At 41.5% G+C, this 26712-nt stretch overlaps 1 protein-coding gene across 1 annotated transcript in view; it reads right to left on the reverse strand.

The window, feature by feature from the left end:
- PCNX2 (pecanex homolog 2 (Drosophila)) overlaps positions 1–26169 on the reverse strand; it is a 74353-nt gene extending 48184 nt beyond the window's left edge. The window contains exons 1-10 of the mRNA XM_018572922.1: positions 26082–26169; positions 25891–25984; positions 25070–25206; positions 18526–18613; positions 16953–17088; positions 14608–14753; positions 12746–12899; positions 8188–8220; positions 5182–5353; positions 762–872 (exon numbers count right to left, since the gene is read on the reverse strand). Of these exons, the coding sequence (XP_018428424.1) occupies positions 762–872; positions 5182–5353; positions 8188–8220; positions 12746–12899; positions 14608–14753; positions 16953–17088; positions 18526–18613; positions 25070–25206; positions 25891–25984; positions 26082–26169 (1159 nt within the window). The remainder of the gene's footprint in view (positions 1–761; positions 873–5181; positions 5354–8187; positions 8221–12745; positions 12900–14607; positions 14754–16952; positions 17089–18525; positions 18614–25069; positions 25207–25890; positions 25985–26081) is intronic.
- Between the last annotated feature and the right edge of the window lie 543 nt (positions 26170–26712).

Genomic DNA, 26712 nt, shown 5'->3' on the forward strand with positions numbered 1-26712 from the left:
TATGCTTTGTTTCCTTTGGGACATTAGGTTCTCTTTATAGGCTTGTGCAAACTGTAAGATTTGGAAGAGCGTGTGCAGAACCAGGAAGCACATCAAAGGAAACCAGAGCCAGTAAAAGAATGAGCCAAAAAAGACATACTCAAAGCCAACTGCTTAATTGTTTACCTCACCCCAGACAGCCAACTGTGATGCAGACAAACTGACTAGATGAACACACAACAGGTGAGTCCCTAAAATTAAGCTATAACCTGCTCTGTATACTCTCCGCATATATTTTGTAATGTTGTTGCAGAGGGAGATATGACACACTTTGATGAACACCAGAAGGACTTACACTTCAATGTGCAGAATTGTGATGTCTGGACCTGTTGGTTAAAGGAGAACTATGGGGTTAGGGCTTTTCCCCATAGTTCTCCTAAGGGTAACGGGAGGACACAAACTAGCGTCCTCCCTTCACGCTCAGTATACCGCCAGCTACAGCAGTGACAGGATCGAGAAGTGAGCGAGCGCCGGTATGTGTTCGCTCATCTCCCGATCTACTGAGCCGACCTGCGACAGTCTCATTGTCACAGGTCGGCTAGAACTATGAGGCTGAGTGAAAATCACTCACCTCATAGTTCTCCTTTAAGGCTCATGACTAAAAAAATTGGAAGGTATGCCTGCGATTGTATGTTTCAAGTAAATAAGATTACAATTTGCAGTATTTCTACTCTACTATGTTATTTTCAAAAGAGCTCAGAACAACATTACAGAAAACTTACCAGAGCCACCAAACACAAGGACATCTACTTGCTCCAGAAAATATACACAAAATGTATTAACTTGAGGAAAGAGTCCCAGGAGAGAAATAAGAGGAAACAAGCTCACAAGCACTAAAAAAACAAAAAGTGCAGATTTTTATTTACATCCCCTTAAAATTCTTCTGAAAACTGTAAAAATTTAAAGAGACCCTGCCAGGTTTCTACAGATATCAAACCGCTGGTTTCTTGCAGTAGAAGACACAGTATAATTACCTCTCTGGTCTCTTACCTCTCATATATTCCATCACTGCAGCTTTAGCAAGTCTCTTCAGCATTCAACACTTCTGGAAGTTGCAGGTAGTTGACAGTTTTATATAATTAGATGCTATTCATCTTACGCAGATATAGATTTAAACACTACTGATACAAGTTAGTTTCTAAAATTAGGCAGCACACCTTATGTGTAAGGGCTTGTTCACACCAAATGCAGACCAGATCTGCATGAGTTTCTGCACACGCAGTGCAGTGTGTTTGCCGTGTTTTTGCCGTGTTTTTTGCCGCGTCCCAGGCCGTTTTTGTTTTTCAAAAAATGTTTTAGCCTAAAATGGGCTTTCAGTGCGTTCAAGGGCGTTTGCATGCATTTTGATGTGTTTGCATGCGTTCCAGAGCATGCTCTGGAACTGAATGCTGCCGTGTGAACTAGAGCCCAAAATACCATTGTAATACATTGGACGCGTTTTTGATGCGTTCTGTAACTGCTCTGAATCTGGAACGCATTTGGTGTGAACAAGCCCTAAATTAGTAGTAAGAAGCAGTTTTGTTGTACTAAAGGAACTATGAACGCATCAATGCTAAAGGCCCATTGACATTGTTGCATATTAATGTACAGATTGCAATGCACTAAAACACGTGTCCAACTTCGCCATAGTAAAAACAGTGTCTGTTCCCATTTTTGCGCTTCTGTGTAGTGTGTTTTGAAAAATATGACATGTCCATGACACATGCGTTGGGAGGCCCATCGACGTTAATAGCAATGCATCAAAATGCATGTTACATGTTTTTTATTTGTGTTGTAATTTATTACAACTTGAAAAAAAAGACTTTTTTTGTAGTTTTGACTACAACACTTGACTTTTTTATTCAGTTTTAATACGTCTGAACTGTGGAAATATCAGCCAGCTTCCTTCTCATCTTTGCATATGCAATTTTTTTCATGCCTCCCTCCTGAAGCCAGTGGTTCTCAACATATTCTCTCACTCTACTCCCTACTCACCCTAAACCACTTTGTTCACGCCTCACTAATGTTATATCCTTCCTTGCTTGTGTAAAGCAACTATCTGACACTGCCCTCTCCCGCATTTCAGTAAGCAGCTCATTCTTGCTCCACTTATTTCCCAGTAGTGTAGCCATGGAAAGCTGCACCGGGAGCAGCTGGTGACATGAATCATGGGCTGAGCAAAGGATGTCAGGGACATGGCAAACACAGATTCAAGAACTTTGTGACATTTCTGCTCTCTGTGCAGGTGGCAGATGAAAAGGAATAGAACGAGAGCATGGTAAACAGTCGACAGCCAATATTAAAAACAGGACAGAAAAAACTTCAGGGTGGCCAGCTAGTGTAGTCAGATACAAGCTGATTTTGTTAAGTGGAGAAACAGGAATGCAGAATAAAAACATAGACCGGGGCTAGGAAATAAACCTAATGCTCAGACAAAAGGTGTTGGTCAAACAAACCTAAATAGTTAGCTTAAAGTGGACCTTTACCCCCTTTTACTAAAAATCACATCAGCATGCAGCTCTGCACGGTGATATGAAATCATCTTACATTCATTAGTTAAACAAACATGTTTTTCATTTACTTACAAATAGAGTTCATCTACTTCCTGGTCCAGTTCTGGCACAAATGATGTAATGTGCCAAAGCGTTGCATCTTGGGAAGATTACATCAGCAGAGCATTGCTGGGAAATCTCATCTGTCATCTCATGAGATCTCAGGGAAAGGCATTTTTCTCCCCTGAGATGTTGTGCATGGTCACATGTCCTAGTCACATGTGACAGAGTTCCAGGAAGTAAATGGAGAGCTAGTCATCTGCCCTTGGTTAACTGTCAGCCACTGTCAGAAGACTGGGAAAGAAAAGATAAAAAGGTATGCAAAGAATACAACGTCTGCAATTATCTAGACGTATGTATGTGTAGATTGCCATTACTAAACATTTCTAAAGGTGTGTTTGTTGTTATTTTAAAGATATTTTAAAGATATGGGTAAAAGTCTGCTTTAATTGACAGACTGGGCAGGGACTTATAAACCAGCAGGTGAGTTCCAGCAACACCTAAACCTCCCAGTCCTGGAAGAAAACATGCTGTAGAAAGAAAGGAGAGACCACATGCTACGAGAACCACAAGTAGAAGCAGGTCAACAAGCAGTTAACCCCTGCAGTGCGGGTTCCCAAAAACAGACCCAATAACAAAATATAATATAGTTCAGCACTGGTCCTTAGATGTGGCAGCTGCATTCACTTTCTTCTTTTCAAGTTTTTTTCCTGTATTTTACCTCGGTGATCCTGCCACAAAGACACATTCTTTCCTAAGCTGCCAATGCTAACTTACTTGGGTTAATTTACTAAAGGCAATTTGGCTGCTCACTTTGCAAGGGAATGTTTCCTTAGTTTAGGTAATATTGTAAAAATTCATCATGCAAAAATACCCAATCACATGCAGATGACTATATTTACTAAGCTAAGGGAAAATGCCATTGCAAAGTATACATTTCCTTGCAAAGTGAACAGCATGTTTGCCTTTAGTAAATCAACCTCGCTGCATCTAGTGAAGAGTAGTTTCTACAGATCAATTCCCCCTCTACTCTTCTCTATAGCATAGGGGTGTTGTATAGTTTACAGAGAGAGCTGGTAACAATGCCAGAGAAAACTGTGAACAATGCTAACTGATAACAGAGAGAACAGGAAGTTATCAGCTCACAAGATTTCTGTCAAGATCAGCACTTATTAAATAGGTACAACACAATGCTCTCAACAGTATATTTAACAAAGACATTGTTATTTTAAAGATATGGGTAAAGGTCCACTTTAATTGACAGACTGGGCAGGGACTTATCCTGCAGGTGGTATACAAACCAGCTGGTGAGTTCCAGCAACACCTACACCTTCCAGTCCTGTAAGAAAACATGCTGTAGAAAGAAGGGAGAGAGAACCATATGCAAAGAGAAGCACAAGTAGCAGAAGATCTGCCTTACAGCTGATCTGTGACACAGATTAGGTTTTATTAAAGGCGTGAGAGGTCAATGGTCTCTTAAACAAGATTGAAAGAGCAGAAACCTAAGCTTTGATAGCGCTGACAGTCTAAAGAGGATTGATGTGGATGTCAAATGTACAGGTCTTCTATCCAATTTATGGTGCATGGTGATTGCATGGAGGCCAAGCATGTCAAAGATCATGAACATTTTTTATGATTGCCAGAGTAGACATTACTCCCTTGCCTGACAAAGATGAAGAGTTTGGTGAGAATGCACCTGGTGTATTTGCTTCAAATGTCCATTGCATGTTGGAGAACTATCTTTTTAATTGTGGAGAAAAAAAAGAACAAAAATATTTGATATGTTTTTGCAGCTCATTGCGTAAGGCCTGAATAGCTTATTGGCGTTACCAAAATGCCTTGCACTTTTCTCACAGAATACAAGGCGTTCTGCGGGGCGAGGAGGGGGCGGGGATCTGACATCATCTCTTCTCCTCCATTTTCTAACATATATTATGTTAGAAAAATACAGGGCAATTTGTTAATGGGCAGGGATGTGACTAGAGACCTTTATTGCTCGAGTTGCATTTATCATTTCCCATAGAAGATCAGCGTTATGTGTAGGATTTGGAAAGGTTAGATTTTTATACTTTGCAGCAACCCTCTTCACATAACATACAGCTTTTAGTGATAATTTGCACACCCAGTGCAGTGTGTAAATTATATTTTTTCCCCAAAGTTTTGCTTTAAATATAAATTAGCGTGTGTTATAGACATGTGCGATTTGTTTTGTTCCAAATTGAAATTGGTATTAATATCGGCAAATTCGGACATTCGGATGCATTTGGGCCAGGGTTGTGGGGAAGAGGTCCTTGTCCTCATCAACATGGGGACAAGGTGCTTTCCCCATGTTGAGGGCATGTGGCCTGCTATGGTGCAGGAAGGGGGGGGCTGCACGCTCGTCCCCCCCCCCCCCCCCCCCTTTCCTTTTCTGCCAGGCTGCTGCTCGGATCAAGGGGCTGGTAAGGGATTTTAGGGGATCCCTTAACGGCCTAACCTAGGTCAGTTGGCCTAGGTACTTTTATGCAAAACATAATAATATGATTTACTAAATTATGCCCTATTTGTTCCTTTGAACAAAGCAGGTCATATTGATAAGTCTATATTGATATAGCCATTAAAACTTACTCACCAATAATTTGATCTCTGACAATCTGGAAACATTCTGGAGACAAAAAATGGAATCCATACAGTGTGTGTGAATGTAATCCTTTTACTTCAGAACCAGCATTTAGCAGCAAAATAACACTACACAAAATACAAAAATAAACTGGTCTGCTGTATGTAATGATCTGGTTATACCCCTGAAAAAAAAACCATATGCATTACTATGATAAGGCATACAACTTTGATTTTTTAATGAAATGTAAATATAATTTCATACTTTTTGAAATAACTAAATTTCAATGGCCATATATACTGTCAATAAGACATATTATTACAATTTTACAAGCTTAGTATGTTTCCAACGTGTTGGAATTCAACTTTAAATTTCTATGTGGTTTTCAAGCATGTTTTGTTTTCTCACATGAAATGGGCAAATCTCTAATAGAAACACAGAAGACAATCCAATCTGATGGGTTTCAACCATGACCCACTGTCACCATTTACCTTTTAGTTTTGGATAGAATAGGGAAGACTTACCGTGTTTCCCCGAAAATAAGACACTGTCTTATATTTTTTTTTGCCCCCAAAAAACACACTAGCTCTTATTTTCAGGGGATGTCTCATTTTTTTTTTTTTTTACTGTGCAACAAAATGTACAACAATCTAAAGCTATTCATTTACAACAATCAAAATTTATCTGGTATCATTCCGCCTGTCACAGTAGCTGGCGCTATAGAGGAAGTATCTGCTAATGCGGCTCTGCTCCCTCCACTGCCGCAGCCTTGCTTTCTACAGCGCTGGCATGCTTTGCCATCAGGGACAGTGGTACCAGCGGTGCAGCAGTGGGGAAATCAGACAGTGGACAGCGATGTAAAGTATGGTACCATTTACCGGTACACATTACAGTACTGTACAGTACCATTACATTAAGCAGTGCCTTCAAGGGGACAGCAGTTGTGAAGTATGGTACTGGAGTGCTCCCTGTCACTGATCTGGCCGAAAGGAGTCCCCTGTCATCCCCTTAATACAGTATGTCCCTGCAGGCTGATCCCATCTCTCCTGCTCTTCAAGTTCCCCCTCACATGCTACCACCAAACTAGGTCTTATTTTCGGGGTCGGTCTTATATTACAGGAATCTTGAAAAATAGTGCTAGGTCTTACTTTCGGGGTAGGTCTTATTTTCGGGGGAAACAGGGTAGAACCTCACTGGAGAGATTACCCTCTCTATCTGACTATTGTCACTCTCAAAACTTTTACAGTCCCCACCCAAACAGTAGGTGAGGGTAAATCTTCAAATGGGGGAATTTGCCTCACTTTGGAGAGATTTCCTTCACTTCCTCTTGTATCTCCATAGTGGGAAGTGTAATGCAACTGGTACAACCACCTTGCACTATGTAGTACAGCTTGCTGGTGTAATTCAACCCTTAGCCCCCATTCCCACTTCTGGAATGTGTAACCACGTTACAATTGTGCACACTTTGTGCACGTTTTGCAGAGCGCAAGCCCATCATTTCAAAGGGTTGCCCAAGGCTGAAAACGCTGAAAAGAAGCTTTGGGTTGGCTTCTTGACGCATTAGGCATCCTTCAACGCCTGGGCTAGGACGCGCATTATACCGGCTGCATTTGGGGTGCCATTAACAAACAATGGCATTGCAATCATGCTATGTGTTTTTACTGCGGTGCACGAACGCACACCAATTTGCATGCTTTGGCACAAGTTCACATGCACAGCAGGTGTGAATGGGGACTTAGGTAAAATTACACTAAACTCCTAAACTAAACTAAAACTGAAATATTTTAAAAACTGTAGCTTATTTTTGTATCACTTGGTTGTAGATCCTCAAATCATCTCTGAATTGGTGCTGACACTGTCCTTCCTTCTGGAGGGTAGCCACCACTCCAAGCTTGCTCCTGCGATGAACTACAATCCCTATACTAATTAGTAAACTAAACAAGAAATTGTAGTCTATCAGGGGAGTGAGCTTGGAGCGGTGGCTACTTTACAACACACACAGGGGCCCTAGGGAACAAAGGTAGCCACCCTCCAGAAGGAAGGATAGTGTCATCGCCAATACACAGATGATTTGAGGATCTACCGCCAAATGATGCATTTTTAAGGTTTAACTCCTTAGTTTAGTGTCATTTTAACTACTCACAGACTACCATCAGGAGTCTGTCACAGCAGTTCCTGCTTCTGTTTTTGCTAGCAAAACGAGTTACAATGACTATGAATGTAACTGTTTAACTTTTTTTTTTAAATTACACTGTTGCATAACCTGCCTACAGATTGTTCTGTGATCTGAATAGATCCATATAAAACTAGAGGTGCACCGAAATGGAAATTTAAAAACCAAACCAAAGCGAAGTAAAAAAATTGTCAGGGCGAAACCGAAAATGTTTTTTATTTTAATTTGTTAAAACTTTTCATCCCTTTTAAGTCCTCTATCTCTTTTTCTGTGTCCTCTGTTATAAATGAACAGGAATCCTCTATGAGTGTTCCTGTTCATTCATAGCATGAGAACAGAGTATGTTTACTATAAATACAACTATAAATGAACAGGAGGTGATGTAGATCACTTCCCATTCATTCATAATTGAGGATATAGTAACCATACCATGTCCTCAATTATTTACAAACACTCAGGGATCACTGAGTGTTTGCACTCGTCTTCATCCTGACAGCTGTCACAAGAAGCTGAGCGAGCGGTTGAGGGAGGAGAGCTCAGCCTCCTGTGACAGCGCGGGCTGTCTCCGCCCACACCGCTCTGCCAGACTGTAATAGGTGGCTGAGCGGTGTGGGAAGAGAGACGCCGGCCGTTCACAGCGCTCTCCTCCCGCAGCGCTCGGCCGTCAGTCACACTTTCTCTCCTCCCCGTTGGGACACCGAGCAGCGCCCAGCGGGGAGGCAAGAAATGTAAGTTTAGAGCTATACAAAAATAATTATTGTGAACAATTTAATAGAGGTGACATAAAATGCTTATTATTAACCAAAATAAAAAAGTCAGTGTCACCAAAATCTAAGCTAACTTACATGGACTGGAGATGCAGGATCTGGCTGTACACTCTAGATAAAGACAAAGACATTCAAATTATGATTGCTTGATAACATTTGAGACACTACTACACAACAGAGTACAAACAAATACATTTGATCATCATACAGATGTTTTTGTTTTTATGAAAATAATACAATGGCATATTTTCAAGATGCACCTGGAGATTATACTGTATATCTAGATCAGGCTTGCAAACTCAAAAGAAACAGTGGGGTACACAAAGTAGAATACGTATTCATGGGATCACATTGTATGTGTACTAAGAGCCATAGCTTTTTAAAGAAACCCTGTCATGAGAGAATCATAGAGGCTGTCTGTCATGTCGATGCATTCACTCTCTAGATCACTGTACTTTATATCGTAGGATTTCTGATACTTTTTGATACTCATTTTCATTGTGCATGTTCCAGGTCTGTGATTCGATGTATGAAGACCAGACACAACAGGCAGCTAATACTTTTTTAAAGGAGGCCAGTAATGGTGTTATGGAAATTCACTTGGTTCAACGCACAAATCCATGTCGCATTAAGCTGCGCCAAACACAAAGAATTTCCCCCGTTGTACTACGCTCCTTTATGCAAGGACTGGAAGTATTTCCTTCTATAGAGTCATGTAGAGTCAGGAGACAGATGTTGCTTGCTCGATAATCCCATGCTAAGAGCCCTGAGCACAGGTATGTTTATTCTTTATACCTGCCCAACAGGAAGTGATGTCAGACAGGAAGGGGTGTCTCAAACAGCGAGACAGGAAGTGATGTCAGAGAGGAAGGGGTGTCTCAAACAGCGAGACAGGAAGTGAACAGGAGTCAGTTAACAAATCACATGTAGTAACAATCAATGACCACCGGAGTGACTTTATCCAGCGTTGCTCAGTGAGCAATGCCACATAACGTTACTAGGATTCTCATGCGCGCTCATTCACAGGGACAACGTTATATCATCTCAAGCGTGTTGATCAGGCACCCCAGAGAGAACAAACGCACGTTCCTTTCATATACTGCGTTCAAGACAAATGTATCCACGCAAGCCAATAAATCCATGCATTGCACGGGGGGCCCCAGCCGGCGTCCACACATTCGCCAAGAACACACTGCTCCGCTGCGCATAGGAAATCTCCTCCGATGGATTAATCCCCCAGCGTCTATTTACCGAGACACTGGGAGACTAATGACAAAACATTACAATACACTAATAACACATCCTAATAAAATTTCCACAACAGTCCCTCCTCTTTGTCATATTCTCCTCAGTGTCCCTCGATGAATCTCAATCTTCTTCTTTGGAAAAACAGTCCCTCGTGTTCGGAAAAATCCTGAATCCATAAATGCAAAACAGACGATTGAAAATAACGCAAAGTCAATGTTTTTCCCGCAATTCTTGACACGCAGACTTTTGGCCTTGACAACGAATCTTGACACGTAGGTTCTGCTCTTCGGGAGGTGGTGGGTCGCTTCGGTCGTCGGTCGCTTTGGAATCCTCCGCATCTGGTCCATGGGTTGGTCTTCAGGGCGTCTCGTCTCGTCAGCGATAATGTCGTCGTCTGGTCGGGCTTCGGTAACTCGGTCGATTAGACATCAGGAACATCTCACTCCGAAACAAACGCACGTTCCTTTCATATACTGCGTTCAAGACAATGTATCCACGCAAGCCAATAAATCCATGCATTGCACGGGGGGCCCCAGCCGGCGTCCATACATTCGCCAAGACACAGCTCCGCTGCGCATAAGAAATCTCCTCCAATGGATTAATCCCCCAGCGTCTATTTACCGAGACACTGAGAGACTAATGACAAAACATTACAATACACTAAAAACACATCCTAATAAAATTTCCACAACAATGGTAGCCCCCATAATGCATAGCCCCCACAGAACAATTTGATAGTTAACATTGCAGTAACAATTGCAACATTTGTATAAGAAGGGGGTATGAAATATTTCCTATTGTACTAATCTGCAAAACATGTAGGGAAATGTATCCTTTACAAACCAGATGACAAATGGGGTCTCATTTCATTTGAATTCTTAAACCACTAAGGGACAAAAAGAAGTGCATGAGGGCAAATAAAATGATATTTAAATAACACAAACCTCCCTAAAAATCCTAAAACGCTAGACCCCAAAAACCCTTTATTTTTCTTTAACCCAACTGAAAGTAAAAAATGCACATGAAAATATGAAATGTAAGAAATTAAAATAAGACCTCAATAAAATACAAAAACAAACTGCAAGGAGGGCTCAGAAGATAAAGAACAACAGAAATTGTTGCTGACATGCACCAAAAGGTAGTTCTAAAAAGGACTGTTGGGTCTATGCACAGTGAAAACAGAAGTACGTACACAATAATATGGAACCTTAACACACTGCTTTTCGCAGGGGGGCGTACAGAGTATGTGTCAGGAACGCAGACTACGTCTGCTGAGACCAGCGCGAGGATGGCCACAACATCCCCGTCTCGTTGCTAGGCAACGGGCGGACGCTCCGCAATGCTCCACCTCCCCCTTCTCTACACAGCAGGACGAGACGACAGCCTCGGCCCAGCGGCGTTCCGTTGCTAGGAGACGCTCGGGTCGGGCTTCGTCTCCGGCTCCTCCCCCAACAATTGCTCTGCCTATTTAAGCCTTAGCAAAACACTTGCTCGACGTGCTAGCAAAAGAGCACGTCGAGCAAGCTACTAGGACCCAAGTTAAGGAGACCGTCTCACTGTGGCTACCACCGAGAACCTGCTGCACCAGAAGGTGGAGATCACCCTTCAGGACTGCCATCACAGCAAGGCGACCGCTTCACTTCCCTGCATGAACTTTCCATCTCAACAGCAAGTATTACTAACTTACACTGAAGACTGTTGAAGTGATTGCTGCTGCCACCTTGTGGGGAATTCATTTAAGTACGCTCCTACTGATGTCCATTAGAACTCTGTATATGCTCAGCCTGAAGCTGTTACCATCTGCAATTACTCACACTCTGTGGTAAGGCCATCTCCTGTACAAGTTATAGTGGACTGTTGTATTCTCTCGCATACTAGGTTAAACTACGTTCGACCTCCTAGTGAAGTAACTAAGGCGAACTACAAAACCCACCACGGCCCAATGCCTTACAATTGAGCCGTGCATTACAGTTCAACCACTCCCATTACTCCCACTATAGATGGCATATGATGTGTAAGAGGTTCCGTCTTCACTCCCTGTAATTAAAGTGTAATCGTGAACCTCCCACCTGAGCCATTTCAACTTAAACTCCGCAGCTGTGATCCTACACACCAAGTTACGCTTGTACGATTCATTACAGTATGTAGTCCACCACACTGCAATTCACTCTAATAATGTAGCACAATAAAGCACTTTATAGTACTGTACTGTATATAGCACAGGTTAGCAGCCTTGTATAACAGCAACTATCTCTCCCTGCAAATAACACCCTGTCAGCTTCCCTTATATATGCCAAGTTACCACATATCCTCAGCACAGGCAGCTGGGAACCCTGACGTTTATAGGGAAGGGGCCTTGCACATAGGAAAACTCCCATTATTGGCCCTTTTACTGTGGTCAAAGGCCAGGAAGGGTGTAATTGATAATTGATTGCTATAGTGGTGAGCGGCTACATAAGTTCTCTGAACTGTGAATGTCTTGTGTTCGAGTCAAACTCATGGTTGACCCGAACCTGAAGCTCATCCCTAGCAGACACTAGAGATTTAAGGTCAGGCAGGCAGTCTAAACTATTTTTAGACTTTAGCTGAAGTCTGACTGTCTGAGCAATGTCAGCTTCCATATTTCTATCTTGTAAATTTCTTTTTATGGTAAAAAGTTTTAATTTTGTTGTGGTTTAGGTAAGATGATCATTTAAATATATACTTATCTTACTTTTGTAGATCTAGGTGTATTTTTCTGTACTACTGAACCACTTGAGTCCCCAGTCCTTTTTCCCTATAACACCCTTGAGTCCCCAGTCCTTTTTCCCTATAACACCCTTGAGTCCCCAGTCCCTTTTCCCTATAACACCCTTGAGTCCCCAGTCCTTTTTCCCTATAACACCCTTGAGTCCCCAGTCCCTTTTCCCTATAACACCCTTGAGTCCCAGAGCGTTTTTTCTTTTTTTGGTTCTGCTTTTGTAGTCTACCCTAACATTATATACATAGTATTATAATAGGGCTTTAATTTGATAGTGGATTTGGATACATATTTGCTTTTTATTTTTTAGGTGTTACCAAGGAAAAAACAGTACCAAGTTTGAAAAAAAAATTATCAACACATCTTTTACATAACTAGCGCAGCCCCAGATTTCCTTAAATCTGCAGCTTTTGTTTTCATTCAAGTACTTCCTGTTATAAGGTGAAAATGCTCTCTTGCTGCATCTGAATCGTGCTCCTGCGTTGTCACCTTGCGTTACCACGTGGTTTTCCAATGCTGACTACAAGTGGCCATTTCAATACACACTGTGCAAGCATTGTCCACAGCTGTCGCCATCACTATCAGAAAACCCACCCTGTGCTTTTTATTAACTTATCACATAATATATATTACAATCAAATATATTACCTTAAGAAGGCAAAACTGGCAGCTTGCAATAACAACACAAAACTGGAATACCCAAATGTCTTTGAAGAGGTCTTGGTGCAGAAGCAAAAATCCAAAAAATGAAACACAGATGGCCAACAATATTGCTATGATGTTTTCCCCAATATTCTCAGTTCTGCAATATTCAAATATAACTGTAAATATACAGACAACTTGCCCTACATATACATTAACACATTATGCCCAATATAGGTTTTAATGTATTTAGATAAATGGTTACTGTATATATAAAACTCGTTTACCATGGTAATGATATGCTGAAGTAAATGACATTCCAATGTAAATGCCATTCTATATAAAAACTGAAGGAAAGTGGCATTCATAGCAACAAATGATGATGTTCAAAGCTTGTTATCTAGCAGTGGGTACAAATTGTATACAGTGCACAGGGACAGTGCCAGAGCAATAGGTTCCTGTTGAGATTCAGTATTCTGTCTTCTATTCTGGTTATAACCCCCGACCTGTCTGGACTGCCCTGACTTCTGTTGATGGATTATGTATTTGACTAATGATTCACTTTGATTGCCAGCTCATCAGGTATTTCCCATGGTGGAAAACCAAAACTTAAGAGTATCATTTAGCAAATTTCACGCAAGTCTATCTCATATATTAGTTTCACCTTTTAAGTTGCATTAGTGAAATAAATGAACTTTGCACGATATTCTAATCGAGTTTCACCTGTATATACACTGTAAAAAAAATAAAAGTACGTAATATTGTACAAGGAGACGACTGGGCAACAATATTGGTTAATATAATTTATATTTTTTTATATTAGTTAACAATGTATTATCATCACCTTATATGTAACATACCCTATCATTATGACACTAGAATCATCTGTGGTCATTTTGCCTTATTGAGGGGTACCTCTCAACTATATCCCTATGCTCTCCCATTACATTTTTAACAGGCATTCCTTTTTACATAGCTCTATGGTGACTCCAATGTTAAATACTTAGGTAAGATAGTAAACCTAATGGTGTGAATTATATGTATATATGCTTTTTCTGTCCAATATTCATTGATGTTTTATATACTTTAAGGCTTCATTCATACCTACAGCTAAGGTGCGTTTTGAAATCCCTGCGGCAGGAACCCAAGGATTCCTGTGGCAGAAATCCCAAATATGCCATTTACAAGAAGCCGCTGTTTAAGGTAATGATTAAATGACAGCGACCGCATTTGAAAGTGGCACACCAGCACTCTGCATGTAGTCGTATGATCATGTGTGATAAGATTACATGCGATTAGAAAAAGGTCACTGTCCCTGGAAGCATCGATTGTTTTCATAGGTTCCTGCTGCAGGAATCCCATAACACACCAAGAAGAGGAGTATACATCCGTGAAATGCATTTAGACAAGCCCACCCTGATTTTCCACTTTAATCAATCCTGAGATATATTCTAGAATATGTTGAGATATGAGATATACTGTAAATGAAATAAGATGTGAATTATAAACAATGTGAAGCAGTGTCAGATGGGGATATGTAGAGGCACAATTTAGTTCAATGGAGTAATTTCTGTTATTTCCAAACATATGTTATTCTATTGTTTTTAACTTGTTGTTTATAAAAATTGGTTTTGTATTGTTATACATGTATAGTATACAGTATATTGCCTCTGAGTAGGTACCTTAAAAGTCCATTATAATCTATATTTAACTTTTATCTAGATGATATGGGATGTGGTACCCCAAAAGCCAACCCACCCTTTATAATAGAAGGCCCATAAGTAGAAGAAGCTCTAATCTTTTCTGGGTGAAAATGGGATTGCCCTTTAAGTAAACATGTTCACAAAGTCTTTAAAATACATACTTACTTGTCAAACAATGCCAACAATGTAAGCCTGTCACACCAAACTTTAACCCATTTGCCTGGAAAAATGCTGAACTTATAGAATTGCTTCTTTGGAAATTTATATTCTGATGAGACATATGAAGGATTTTCAGCCTCATGACTTAATGTCTGTAAGCAAAAACATGCAATAAGTTTTATTTATTAAAATATTTAGCTGTACCCTATACTTCTTTGCTACTACTTTAGGACATATATGTAGATACAGACCAAGTAAATGTCACCTGGACTGGAACCAAATATATATCTTGGTATTGTGTGGCAATCCCAATGTAGAATTGGGTGTTATGATCACCCAGGACTCTCAGCCATATGGACTGAGAAGTGTCAGGAAGCAAGGCTTTGTCTGGGTTCTGTTTGGGATCCTGGAACTGGGAGGTTTCATAGTGATTCAGGAGGGACGAAAGCTCCAGTCCTGGGTCCAGGGTTTAGCAGTGACCAGCACCCAATAATTGCACTGGTGTGCACAGCCCTTAAGGAAAGGATGCTGGCTAGGGGAATTGGCTCCTGCAGGGAAATAGGAACAGACCGTGTTCAGGGGTCAGGAGGACTTCCCCAGAAGTAAGAGATGAGTCAGGTGAGCTCCTGCTCGGATAGGAACGGACGTTGCTCAGGAATCAGGAGGACTCTCCCAGAAGTTTAAGTGGAATCAAGTGTGTGTGCTGGAGGCACTCGAAGACAGCCAGGGAGGCTGGGGAGAACTGATAAGGCTAGGTTAGCTGTGAGCCTGAGGGGCCGCCATCACAAGTGTGGAACAGCACTTCAAAGAGGACCAGTGGGTCAGAAGTGGTAATGTTTAAAGTGGAATCCAGGAGGCTAAAGTTGTGTTGTTTTGAAGCATTGCATGGATGTTATGCCGAACCCCAGCGAGGGTATCTGTAACAGACTCACACCTAGCCATTCCAGCATTGTGCTCAGGGGCCGCGCACGCACGGTGCGTCGGTCGGCTCCTCCCCCCGCATGGCGGCTGTCAATTTAGGACGTGGGGTTACGAATGTTCGGCGTCCTGCTGTTGTACGGTGAACGCCAAACATCACCCTCTGCGGGTATACGGACCTCTCACCACTGGGCACTAAGACTGCTAGATTCAGAGGAACCCTTCCTGGACGGAGCGCCAACTCCTTACCCTGCTGTATCTTGTCCCTCGGTCTTGCTGGGAAGACTGACTCTCCTCTCTGCTGCTGTCACCAGGATCCACATCTCAGGAAGCTGGGGACTCAGCCTCACAACCGCAAGTACCTTGGTTCAGTTGTGATACCACTAGTCTGCTGCCATTGCCACTGCTGTAGTGCATAAGCCTAGCTGACTCTTAATTACAATACCATATATTGCTTCACCTTAATGTGGACTACAATCTGTTGTGTTCCAGTCACCTCTAATGCATACCGTCTAGCTGACGCCTAATTGCAATACCATATCTTACTTCACCTCCATTGTAGACTACAAGTCGCTTGTGCATCCTGATACCTTAATTACACTACGTACTACCATATTGTGCCCTCACCTATATTGTGATCTCCACTTCTCAGTGGTCCACTTACTCCCTTTTTCGTAAGAAGGAGCATGATTTAAACGATCCCAAGCCTCTTCTACTATGAGGTGGTGAGTGTATCTCTGGGATCGCATACTGATAACCGTCACTAAAGGGCGCTTCTGCATTTGTGATCCTATCCCACATCCGTAGAGCGTTACAGTATCCAAGGTGGATGTATGAACTTTCGTTTGAATAAAAGTGGGTTACCAGGTCCTTAAACAGAAGATATTGCGAGTGGACTGCATCTTTAAAGCGCTCACCATATGTGCTAATATCCCCAAATATCACAATATATATACTTTATATATGTTTTCAGCAAGGCAGTAGATATAACTCCAGCAAATAATAGATGGAAAATGACCCAAGAATAATGAAGTTATGATGTAAGATACATGTAGACACATCCAGCCCAATAAGGTATGTATGAAGGTAAGACGCCACAGTAGTAAACAGTCTCATCATATTACATAGCAGTAATCCCCAAAAACACTAACTGCCTTGTCAAGAGCTTTGTTGACCTTTTTTGGATCTAGTTGTAAAGATCTCTTGGAGCCCCTTTTTCTGGGGAGAGTGGGAAAGCCTCATAAGGGCCACAGTAGATGTGCAGACCCACTTTAACATAAACGCAAACTCAGATCCCATTCGTTTAGGTGATGCTGATGGCAGTGAGAAAAATAACATAACACAATTCTAACTATGTAAAATCTGTACTAGATTTTTTATTTTTATTTATTTTCACTATTATTAAAATATAAGAATCAAAGAAAAGTACTAACTTCTGTTGTCCTGCTGACATTTTGTTTTGCAGGCTTTAATGAAACTTGTTTCTGAAATGACTCTTCATCAGGATTATCAGAAAACAGTCCCTTATTTTCTGATACTGTTTCTGCTTCTGATTTGAACTCTGAATTACTAAACAATATAAATATCATCATTAGTATTATTACACATACTTAAAATAACACTCTTCTCAGAATGAGAGCCTAGTGGCATCTATTTATGTCCAAGAGCATACACAAGTATCTAAATATGTGCAGATACATGAATATGTAGATGCATGCTTATGGATACTTCCTGTGAACAACACAGATGCTAAAAGCTGGAGTGGGCCCCTGGGGCAGACTTACCTCCTGGACCTCCAGTAGACAACTACTGTATGGACATTAGGTGGCACACCACACCAAACTGCACATTTGGACAAAAGCTGGAGGTTGTTGGAAGGGCATTGTTTGACATTACACCCTCATAAAAGAAGGCCCAAGGCAAATAGAAAAGATCAAGTCCACACCGCCAAGAACTTTATTGAAGCACACAGCTTGACATCGTCCTATCTTAGGTCCTCCCTTCTCCAATGGAGTCACCAAAGCAGGACTTCAAACTTTATCTGCTGCTTAAGCTACTTGTCTTGGCCCACACCTGATTTGCCTTGGTATTGAAGCTGAACCTCTAATGGCAGCAATTGACTGTAATTACAGACACCATGATCTACATCTGCAAATTGTGGACTCTGCTTTAAATCGAATCTTATATCTGAGCTAGGTAGGCTGCAATTACTGGATACTGAGGCCATTCTCCTGCAACACAGCATAAACTGATGGTACCAACTTAGCATGGGCCACCCTCATAGCCCCCAACTCCACTGTCAGGCCTTGGTCAAAATAAGGGTGGTGGGAGACAAAAGCATTCACTCCCACCAAGTGATTAGGATCATTTGACAAAAATCCCCTAACAAAGCAGTGCTACCAATTCACCACTTTCACTTAAAAATCTATGTTCCCCTGTCCTTTAAGCTGGGTATACACAGTTAGAATTTAGTTAGCTTATCTGACAAAGGGCAGAAAGAAACTGAATACTAGGCTGAAGTACTTTGTAGCATTCAAGTCAATAAAAAAAATGTTTTCACATCATTGTGAGTTAAATCCATCCTGTTATGAACCGCCGACATGAACGATCCCATACAATGCCATGGGGACCGGTCATGCGACCGCGCGCTTCTGCATGATCCGAACAGCCTGCCGCCCGAAATGCACCCTGACCCTTTTTTTTGGCGCTGATCAGCACTATTTCCATATAGATTTCAATGGAACCGCGCTGATCAGCAAGGTTTTGGGCATTAGTAATTGCGTTTCAGCTCTGAAACGCAATTTTAAAATGTGAACAGAAGCCGCCCGCGCTGATCTGCAACCGCCCTGGTGTGAACGGGGCCTAAATAAGGGGTTTATGGTAAAATCCCACTGGCTACTCTGATACACTTGAAGTGTGTACTATTACACATAGTCACAGTTGTCTTGCAGTTACAAGGATCTGAGCTCAAACCCTTTTCCCGGTGTCCTAGATATATATACTCACGGTGTTATGGAGGCCGCACTAAGATTTACTGATTCACACTGAATATCACACTGGTGTCCACCTTTCTGGCAACATGATCTCCTGTGTCCTGCAAAAAAATGTGAAAAAAAAGACTTTTATAATGAAATCTTTAATATCGTCTATGCATATGGCACTGCTCAAAAGGGTCACAGGAGGAGATTTTCTATGCTGACAACATTGACAGGATCCACCCCACCACCTAATTGCCCGCCCCATCTTTCTCTCCAGTCAGTGCTGGAGTAATGGAGAGTCGAAGGGGCAATCCCTACATGGAGCAGTGACTGCAGGGAGAAGTACATGAGCTGAGCGATCAGCGCTATGTGATCGATCAGTTCTCGATCTATAGAGCCCATGTGTGACACCTGCAGTGCCACGCGTCCCCTCTAATGATGGGGATGAGTGTATTTCACTCTCCCCATAATTTTCCTTGAAAGATATTAACCACAAAATCGGCTTACTACATTTTCCTTCCTCTTAATCAGAAGAAAAGGCACATTTTTTTTCAGTAGCAACCTCTCCTATTGCACATCATTTGATTAGCTTAATTAATCTTGAAACAACCAAAATGTAATGTTTTGCAAATATATTTATAATCTATGATGTTTTCCAAATTGCTTCGAAAGTATGAGGGGCAAAATTCTTGTTCAGTCCTAGTCATTAGCTAATACTTTCAGTACATAACATGTTAAAGTAGATGTAAGCCCTTACTTGCTACTTTTATAAAGCATGGCGTATATTGTGTTGTAAAACTGTAGCCTTTATTACCACAGGTAGAAAGATATTAGAGCAACAAATCTGGATATTGAGAATAAGCAGGAGAAGAACCTAAAGCAGACCTTTACCAAGATCTTTAAAATAACAACAAACACACCTTTAGAAATGTTTAGTAATGACAATCTACAAACGCATACTTCTAGATAATTTCTGGCTTTGTATTCGTTGCATATCTTATTTCTCATTTCTTCCCCAGTCTTCTGACAGTGGTCATGTTTACTAAGGGCAGATTACTAGCTCTCCTATTACTTCCTGGATTTCTGGCACATGTGACTTGACATGTGACTAGGACATGTGACCATGCACATCATCTCAGGGGGGGAAAATGCCTTTCCCTGACATCTCCTGAGATTACAAATGAGATGTCCCAGCAATGCTCTGCTGATGACAAGGCAATCCCGGTGCGCATTGTGTTGGCAAACTGATGTCATTTGCACTTTCAAAGCAGGAAGTGAATGCTCTGCAAGGGTAAGTATTTCAAAATCACAGCATTTTACACCTGACATGTCTTTGTTATTATTAATCCTCATACATAGAGGGATACATTGGTAGAATTTGATACTTGAGTGTAAAGGCCAACTTTAACCTTTGCAAACCTCAGGGGATGTTCCTCCCCCGCTTATTTTGCCCATGTTATCATTAATTAAGAAGAATCCCTGGTTTCCACATCAGTGTCGTTGATTCCATGACACTCCCTCCCCATTTGGGCGACAGGCCCTCCTGATCTGAACATACTTCAGTTTTTTCTGGAGGGGTGAGACACTTACCGTGACGATGGATTCACTCAATTGTTCTGTGACAAAATTGTTTCTTTTCATACACCTTGTGGTACGTTATTTATATATTGCAACCTTTTTGTATGTTTTGACAAATTGTTTGTAAAAAAATTCTGAATAAAAACTATTTCTGCAAAAAAAACAAACCCTGCAAACCAACAAAAAAAACCTACAAAATAAGACTTGATGCCAGATGTTATCACACTTTGGGGGAAAAATGTAGAGAATATCTCCTTGGACCAAGGTGCAACCAAGGCATTACAAATGGTGAAAAAAGTATTTTATTTGTTTAAGAAATAGTAAACGTTCATGATTTCTAAGGATCATACAGAAAATATGACACTTGCTTCAATGCAGGAATCATTTGCATCATCTCAATTTTGTATATGTCCCCGTCTACTTCTGAACTTCTAAAATCAAATTGTATATAATAGCACTATTTTGGCTTTTATGTTCTCTATAATACACACTACAAATCATGCTCCATAAGAAAACACAAGAATCACCTGCATCAACTATCATGGCTTTTATAAAAGTATACAGAAAAAACAATATTAATTTCAATTTATTCCACAATAGCTTCAACAAGTTAGGTCTCCTCTAATCTTTATTCTTCTCAAAAACAAGCTGCACCTTTGTGGATAACCATAGATAAAACAGTTATTTATTATAATGACAAATACATGCTGTGGAACAACTTCCCATGTGTGCAACCTCTCATGCTTTTCACCAATCTGGCTTTATCATACCATAGGGGCCTCCATGATTAAGCCAGATTGCTGAAACGCGTGAGAGGTTACACACATAGGAAGTTGTTCCACAGCATGTATTTGTCATTACAATAAATAACTTTTATTTATGGTGATCCACGGAAGTGCAGCTTGTTTTTGAGAAGAATTGTGATATACGGCGGAGGCAAGCCAGCTTTGCCTGCATATGCGGAGTGATTCACGGTTGGATGGGGTCTGAGAATTGGAGCAGTGGACTGTCTGCACTCCTCTCATCTTTATTATACATGCAGAGAACATATAACTTTGGAGAAGGTAGTGCAAAAAGCATTTTTTTTTACTTATGGAAGTTTAATACGTGCTCATGCCATTCAAATTCTGTAACCTACCTGCAACCTTTCAATACTTAAAAAAATAACATCTTAGAGAGATGTTGACTCACGTTGTAATAGTCTGTTTACATGACATTTTAACTTCCTGTTCCTTCTAAAAGTAAGACTGTTCATGCTAAAACAGTGTTTCAACATCTTTAAAGGAGAACTATGGGGTCAGTGTTTTTCCCCATAGTTCTCCTTGGGGTAACGGGAGGACACAAACTAGCGTCCTCCCGTTACCCTAAGCTCAGTATACCACGAGCTACAGCTCGTGGTATACTGAGACGCCGCAGCCGGAGCGGATCCTGATGTAGATGACGGGATCCGCCCAGCTGCGTGAGTGACAGTTGGCTCTGCCTATCTAGAGGCAGAGCCAGCTGTACCCGCCCCCTCCCCCGTCCGTTCCGCCAGTCAGCGCTGGCAGATCGGAGCGGGGAGAGGGGAATCCAGCCCTCCCCCTGTCACGGCAGAGAGCCGTGACAGGATCGAGAGGTGAGCGAACCTGGTATGTGTTCGCTCACCTCCCGATCTACTGAGGCGACCTGTGACAGTCTCATTGTCACAGGTCGGCTAGAACTATGAGGTGAGTGGAAACTTTTTAGAACTATGAGGTGAGAGGAGAAACTTTTCAGTGACCTTAGAAGCAGGGATTCGGCATGGCAGTTTGGGTAAGTATAACTTGTTTTTAGCACCTACACACAATCGAGCAGTTAACCCTTGCAGTGCAGGGGTAGCCCCACTGCAAGGGTTAATACATTTTTCCCGGAGTTACTCTTATAAAGCCTCTCAATAGATCCAAGCATGGTATCAGTCGACTTGGATCGGCTGGCATTGACCAATGAAAAAGAAATCCTGTGGTTTATGGGTTTTGTCAGTTTACATAGAATTTGAATTAAGATTTTCTCTATTACCATCTCATAAAAAGCAAATTAAGATTTGAAGCAGCTCAAACAACCATTGAACACCTCAATCAGTGCTTCACTTCCTGCCCAGTTCCCCAGTTAGAATGGAAAATGAAGTAATGCAACCTCAAACCTTCCAAGACAGCGAGCAAATCTCCTTTGGGGAGTATCGGCATTTATTCCAGTTGATGTCATACAAAAAGGTTGGCAGTTGTCAAACATGTGCAGAAAAGTATTAGTCAGGGTCCCCTGTCAAAAGCCTCACAGGGTATACTGCACAGCAGTATCAATATATGATTTAGTTTTACTTTATTGAATGTGCATGTTTGATGAGTATTGATTCTTTATATGCGCAGGTTCCATTTTCATACTAAGAATATGTATGCTTCAGCTCAGAGGTTTTAGGGCTTTAAAAATAGTGGACTACCAAGTAACATTTTATAAGGACAATAGGTGGTTTGATTTATTTCCCCCTAGATACAGTGACCTTTATAGGAATAACTAAAAGCAAATTTTTTTTTTTTAGATTTTGATAATTTGATATGGAGATAGAATCACTGTTGGGTTTTTAATTGTTGTATGTGTCTCTGTTTGGAAGATTCTTTCTCTACAATTGTCCTGATCTACACTGGAAATAAAAGTGAGGATAAATCCTAATTTTTGAGTGGCCACCAGAACACGAATAGAGGGGAAATCTTGCAATAGGGACAACTGTTCCTATAACAATTATCCAAGAGGGGATTTCCCTCACATTGAAAAGATATCCTCTCATTTCCTGTGGAGTATAAGTCTCTTTAATGAGACACAGATGGCAAAAAAAAACCAAAAAAAACTTGACAGCAGTTTTAACTGTTCCCTAATACTCAAAATAAAACAATAAAAAAAAACTTTTGGCTTCAGATATACTTTAAACACAAAGATTACTGGAATCATTTGTGGTTAGAAAGTGACATCTACTGGACGTTTTACTGTTTGCAGTGATCTTTGTGTTTTCAGCATGTCTAGATCCTAGCAACTTAACAATTTAGATTAAAAATGACCCAGGTTTGTGACAGGTTTAAACTGATCTTTTAAAGACAAAATCGTTCACCAAATTGCTGCTGCTTTATAAATGTCAGTTCCTAGGTTCAATCCCATGAGTGTTATAGACTATAACAAGTGCTGCTGTCACTGGCAATACACACACACACACACACACACACACACACTACTTCCAAAGCATCCCAAGCAGTGGCCACAGATGAGGAGTAGTGGGCTGAAGGAAGCTCTCCTTTGTGTGTCCTAGGATCCAGGACACTTTGCAAAGCAGCAGAGGGTGCCTGATGCTGGAATGCCAAGGGTTCCAACACTGCTCACTGCTCCATCAGGCATCACCGGGAAGCATTGTAGATCAATGCCTCGCCTGATGCTAAGCAGCTGCAAATCCCTCGTCAGCGCAGGTGCCCGCTGGCAGATTCAAGTCCAGTTCTTCCTCTCCTGGTCCTGATGTGTCACATGAATAGAGAGAGGATGAAGGGGAAGTTTCACTTTCATTAACTCTGGGGTAATGGTCTGAAACTCTGAATAGTAAGTGTAGGGAGGGATATGTGGGTGAGGAACCTCTGTTTGCACTGCCCCCTGTATCTTCAGCTCCCCCTTCTTCCTCTACAGACCTCTACAATGTAGTGCCTCCAGCCCTCCATAGTACTTCCCAGACCCTCTTCCTCTCACAATAACCCCTGCCAACCATAGCAGCCCCATCCCCCCTAACATGCCCTCCCCCCGTTAGAGCCCTTCAGCCCTCCACAGTTCCCTAGTAGCCTTCTGCAGTACCCCCGGTCCCCCATAGAATACCCAAGCCTGCCCAAGGGTTGCCTTCTATCCACAGCCACAGAGCCCCACAGCCCCCACAGTGTCCTTCAGCCTGTTGGAGAGCCTCAGTCCTCCTCAGCTACCCCCAAGCCCCTGCTGAGTTCCTAATATTTTTCCTCCTACTGACACCAATGTCAGGGCATTTTGTTCCTTCTGCTGACCACCTTTGCTGGTGTATTTTTTCCTTTTACTGACCACTGATTCCAGGGATTTTTCTTTTAACTCATCGCTGACACAGTGGCCTTTTTTCCTCCTATTGACCATTGACAAGGTATGTTTTCCTCCTACTGACAACTAACACCAGGGCATTGTTTTCCTACCAATAACCACTGACAGCAGGGCAACAGGCATACTGACCATCACCCTGCAGACAGTTTTCCTTTCTTCTCACTGACTGGCATTATGTTTTCTCCTACTTACCACTGACACAAGGCATTTGTTTCTCCAACTGGCCACTGACACTGAAGCATTTTTTCCACCTACTGACCATTGCCTTTGTGCCTTACCTCTTGATTTAAGAATATGAACTGGGTTCTGTACCACCAACACATGATGCTGGGGAGCCAATCTAGCTATGCCCCTTAATATACAGTATATTCTCAAGTGACATTTGTCTCAGCTATGTAAATGAGGAATTATTACAGAGGACAGATCTATGAAACTGTTTATTCTTGCTACTAAGGCTTTTACAATTGAGTGGCATAATTAAGAGTCACATAACATTTAATTCATGTGTCCTGGTCTCATAAACCCTCCTCCCTCTTTTTCATATACTGTACTGACAAGGTACTTTCTTGCCCCTGTCAGCGGCCACATCTGCAAAAGGGTATATTCTAGTAGAGAAAATATAGTGTATTGCTCTGCCAAAGGGACTGATATGAATGTTTTCCCATAGTATTCTAAGTCATACAGAGTATAACTTATATACAAACTTGCCCACCCCAATATTAGATTCCCCTTTACGAGCTTCAGTCCCTATGTCCAATGTACATGCCCTCCAGTCTCTTCAGTTCACCAACCAGTCACATTTCAGTAAAAGGTTTCCTGGGTCAGTTGTGACCACTTTCCTTTCACACACTGCTGGTATATATTATCTACACAAAACTTTAACAACTCACCATTGCTGTGTATATGAACTTGTGTGTCATCCTGCAGTGAAGCTTCCAATTCACATATAACTTGCAAAACAGAGATATCTTGTTGTGAAGTATGAATTACTTCATATATGACTTTGCCCTTTTCGGTGGCCTGGCAACTAAAATTTGAATGCAAATTAGGGCACTATTCATACATCTATATTACAATTAATCCAACATATATTTTACTGACCTTCCTTCTGGAGGGTGGCTACTTTTGTTCCCCATGTGTATGTTTTAAAGTATCCACGGCTCCAAGTGTGTTCCAGTTATGGACTACGATCTCATGTTTAGTTTACTAATTTGTATTTGTATCGCTCCAAGCTCGCTCCTGTGATGGACTATAATTTCAATACAAATTAGTAAACTAAACATGAGATTGTAGTCCATCATGGGAGCAAGCTTGGAGCGGTGGCTACTTTACAACAAACACAGGGACCATGAGGAACAAAAGTAGCCACCCTCCAGAAGGAAGGACAGTGTCGGAACCAATCCAGAGATGATTTGAGGATCTACAGCCGAGTGATACACAAATAAGATACATTTTTGTTAATAGTTAAGGTATTTGAATGCATTTTTAAGATGTAATTCCTGAGTTTCACTTTAAGAAGCACTTGTGCACCATTGCCAGCCCTCGAAAGTAAGTGTTATAGAAGGTAGCATGCTGGCAGTGTGAACAGGTAACAGAACACAGGGGATTAAAAAGAGTACAAATTAAAGGAATTTCAATTGAAAATTAAAAAAAAAAAAACATTTTGCCTGGACATACGCTTTAAACTGTATTTAGAATTCCGGTTACTTACCATGACGGCTGCTGCCACAGATGTCCGTTTTCCGCTGCCAGCTTGTTTTTCTCTGCTATATTGTCAGATGTTCTTGTATTTTCTGGAAACTGGTCTGTTGTAATAAGGTGAAAGAAAATTGCTTTAGTGTTTGTACCCTACTTTCCTTATTCCTCCAGCCACTTTATACAATGAATATGCCGGTTCCTTACTTTTAAAGTAATGTGATTGGAGAGAGGATTCCCCCAACATAAGTGTACCCCACAGGTTGCAACCTGTGTGATCTTTCCAAAAATCCATGCCTTGTTGGGGTTGTTGAACAAGCAGGTGTGTGGTAAATATATTTACTGACTGGGGGGCCTAAAAACTCAATACTCTCAGCATATTAAAAGTATAATGATTTCTTCAGATTTATTACTCTAACACTGTGTGCACAATATGGTAGGCTGTGGGGGTTAGACGCGGTCAGTTCAAGCTGTCGATAGGCAAATGATCCTTTTCTTTAGGTGCATTAAGCTTGCATTAGAGATCAGCTTAAAGTCAATCTCCGGATACCCACCCTTGCAGTGGGGGGTTTCTTTAAAGCATTTCTGCTTACCTTATCCCCACTCCCCTGGCAGTCAGCAGTTACCTATTTTCCCTTTGCTCTAGCTGTGGAATGTCACTCAGCATCCTCACATCTAATGCAGGGTAAAGAACCCTGCATTAGATGTGATGACGCCAGCTCGACTGCCGGAGCGGTAGGGGGAAAATGCTGCAGGCATTGGTCTTGGAGCCAGTTGGAGCTGGGATCAGGTAAGCTGAAGTGCTTTAAGGGATCCACCAAGACAAAACAAGCAGTTA

The sequence above is a fragment of the Nanorana parkeri genome, unplaced genomic scaffold (genome assembly GCF_000935625.1).
Source record: "Nanorana parkeri isolate BGI_ZX_2015 unplaced genomic scaffold, ASM93562v1 scaffold46, whole genome shotgun sequence".
Taxonomy (NCBI): Eukaryota; Metazoa; Chordata; class Amphibia; order Anura; family Dicroglossidae; genus Nanorana; species Nanorana parkeri.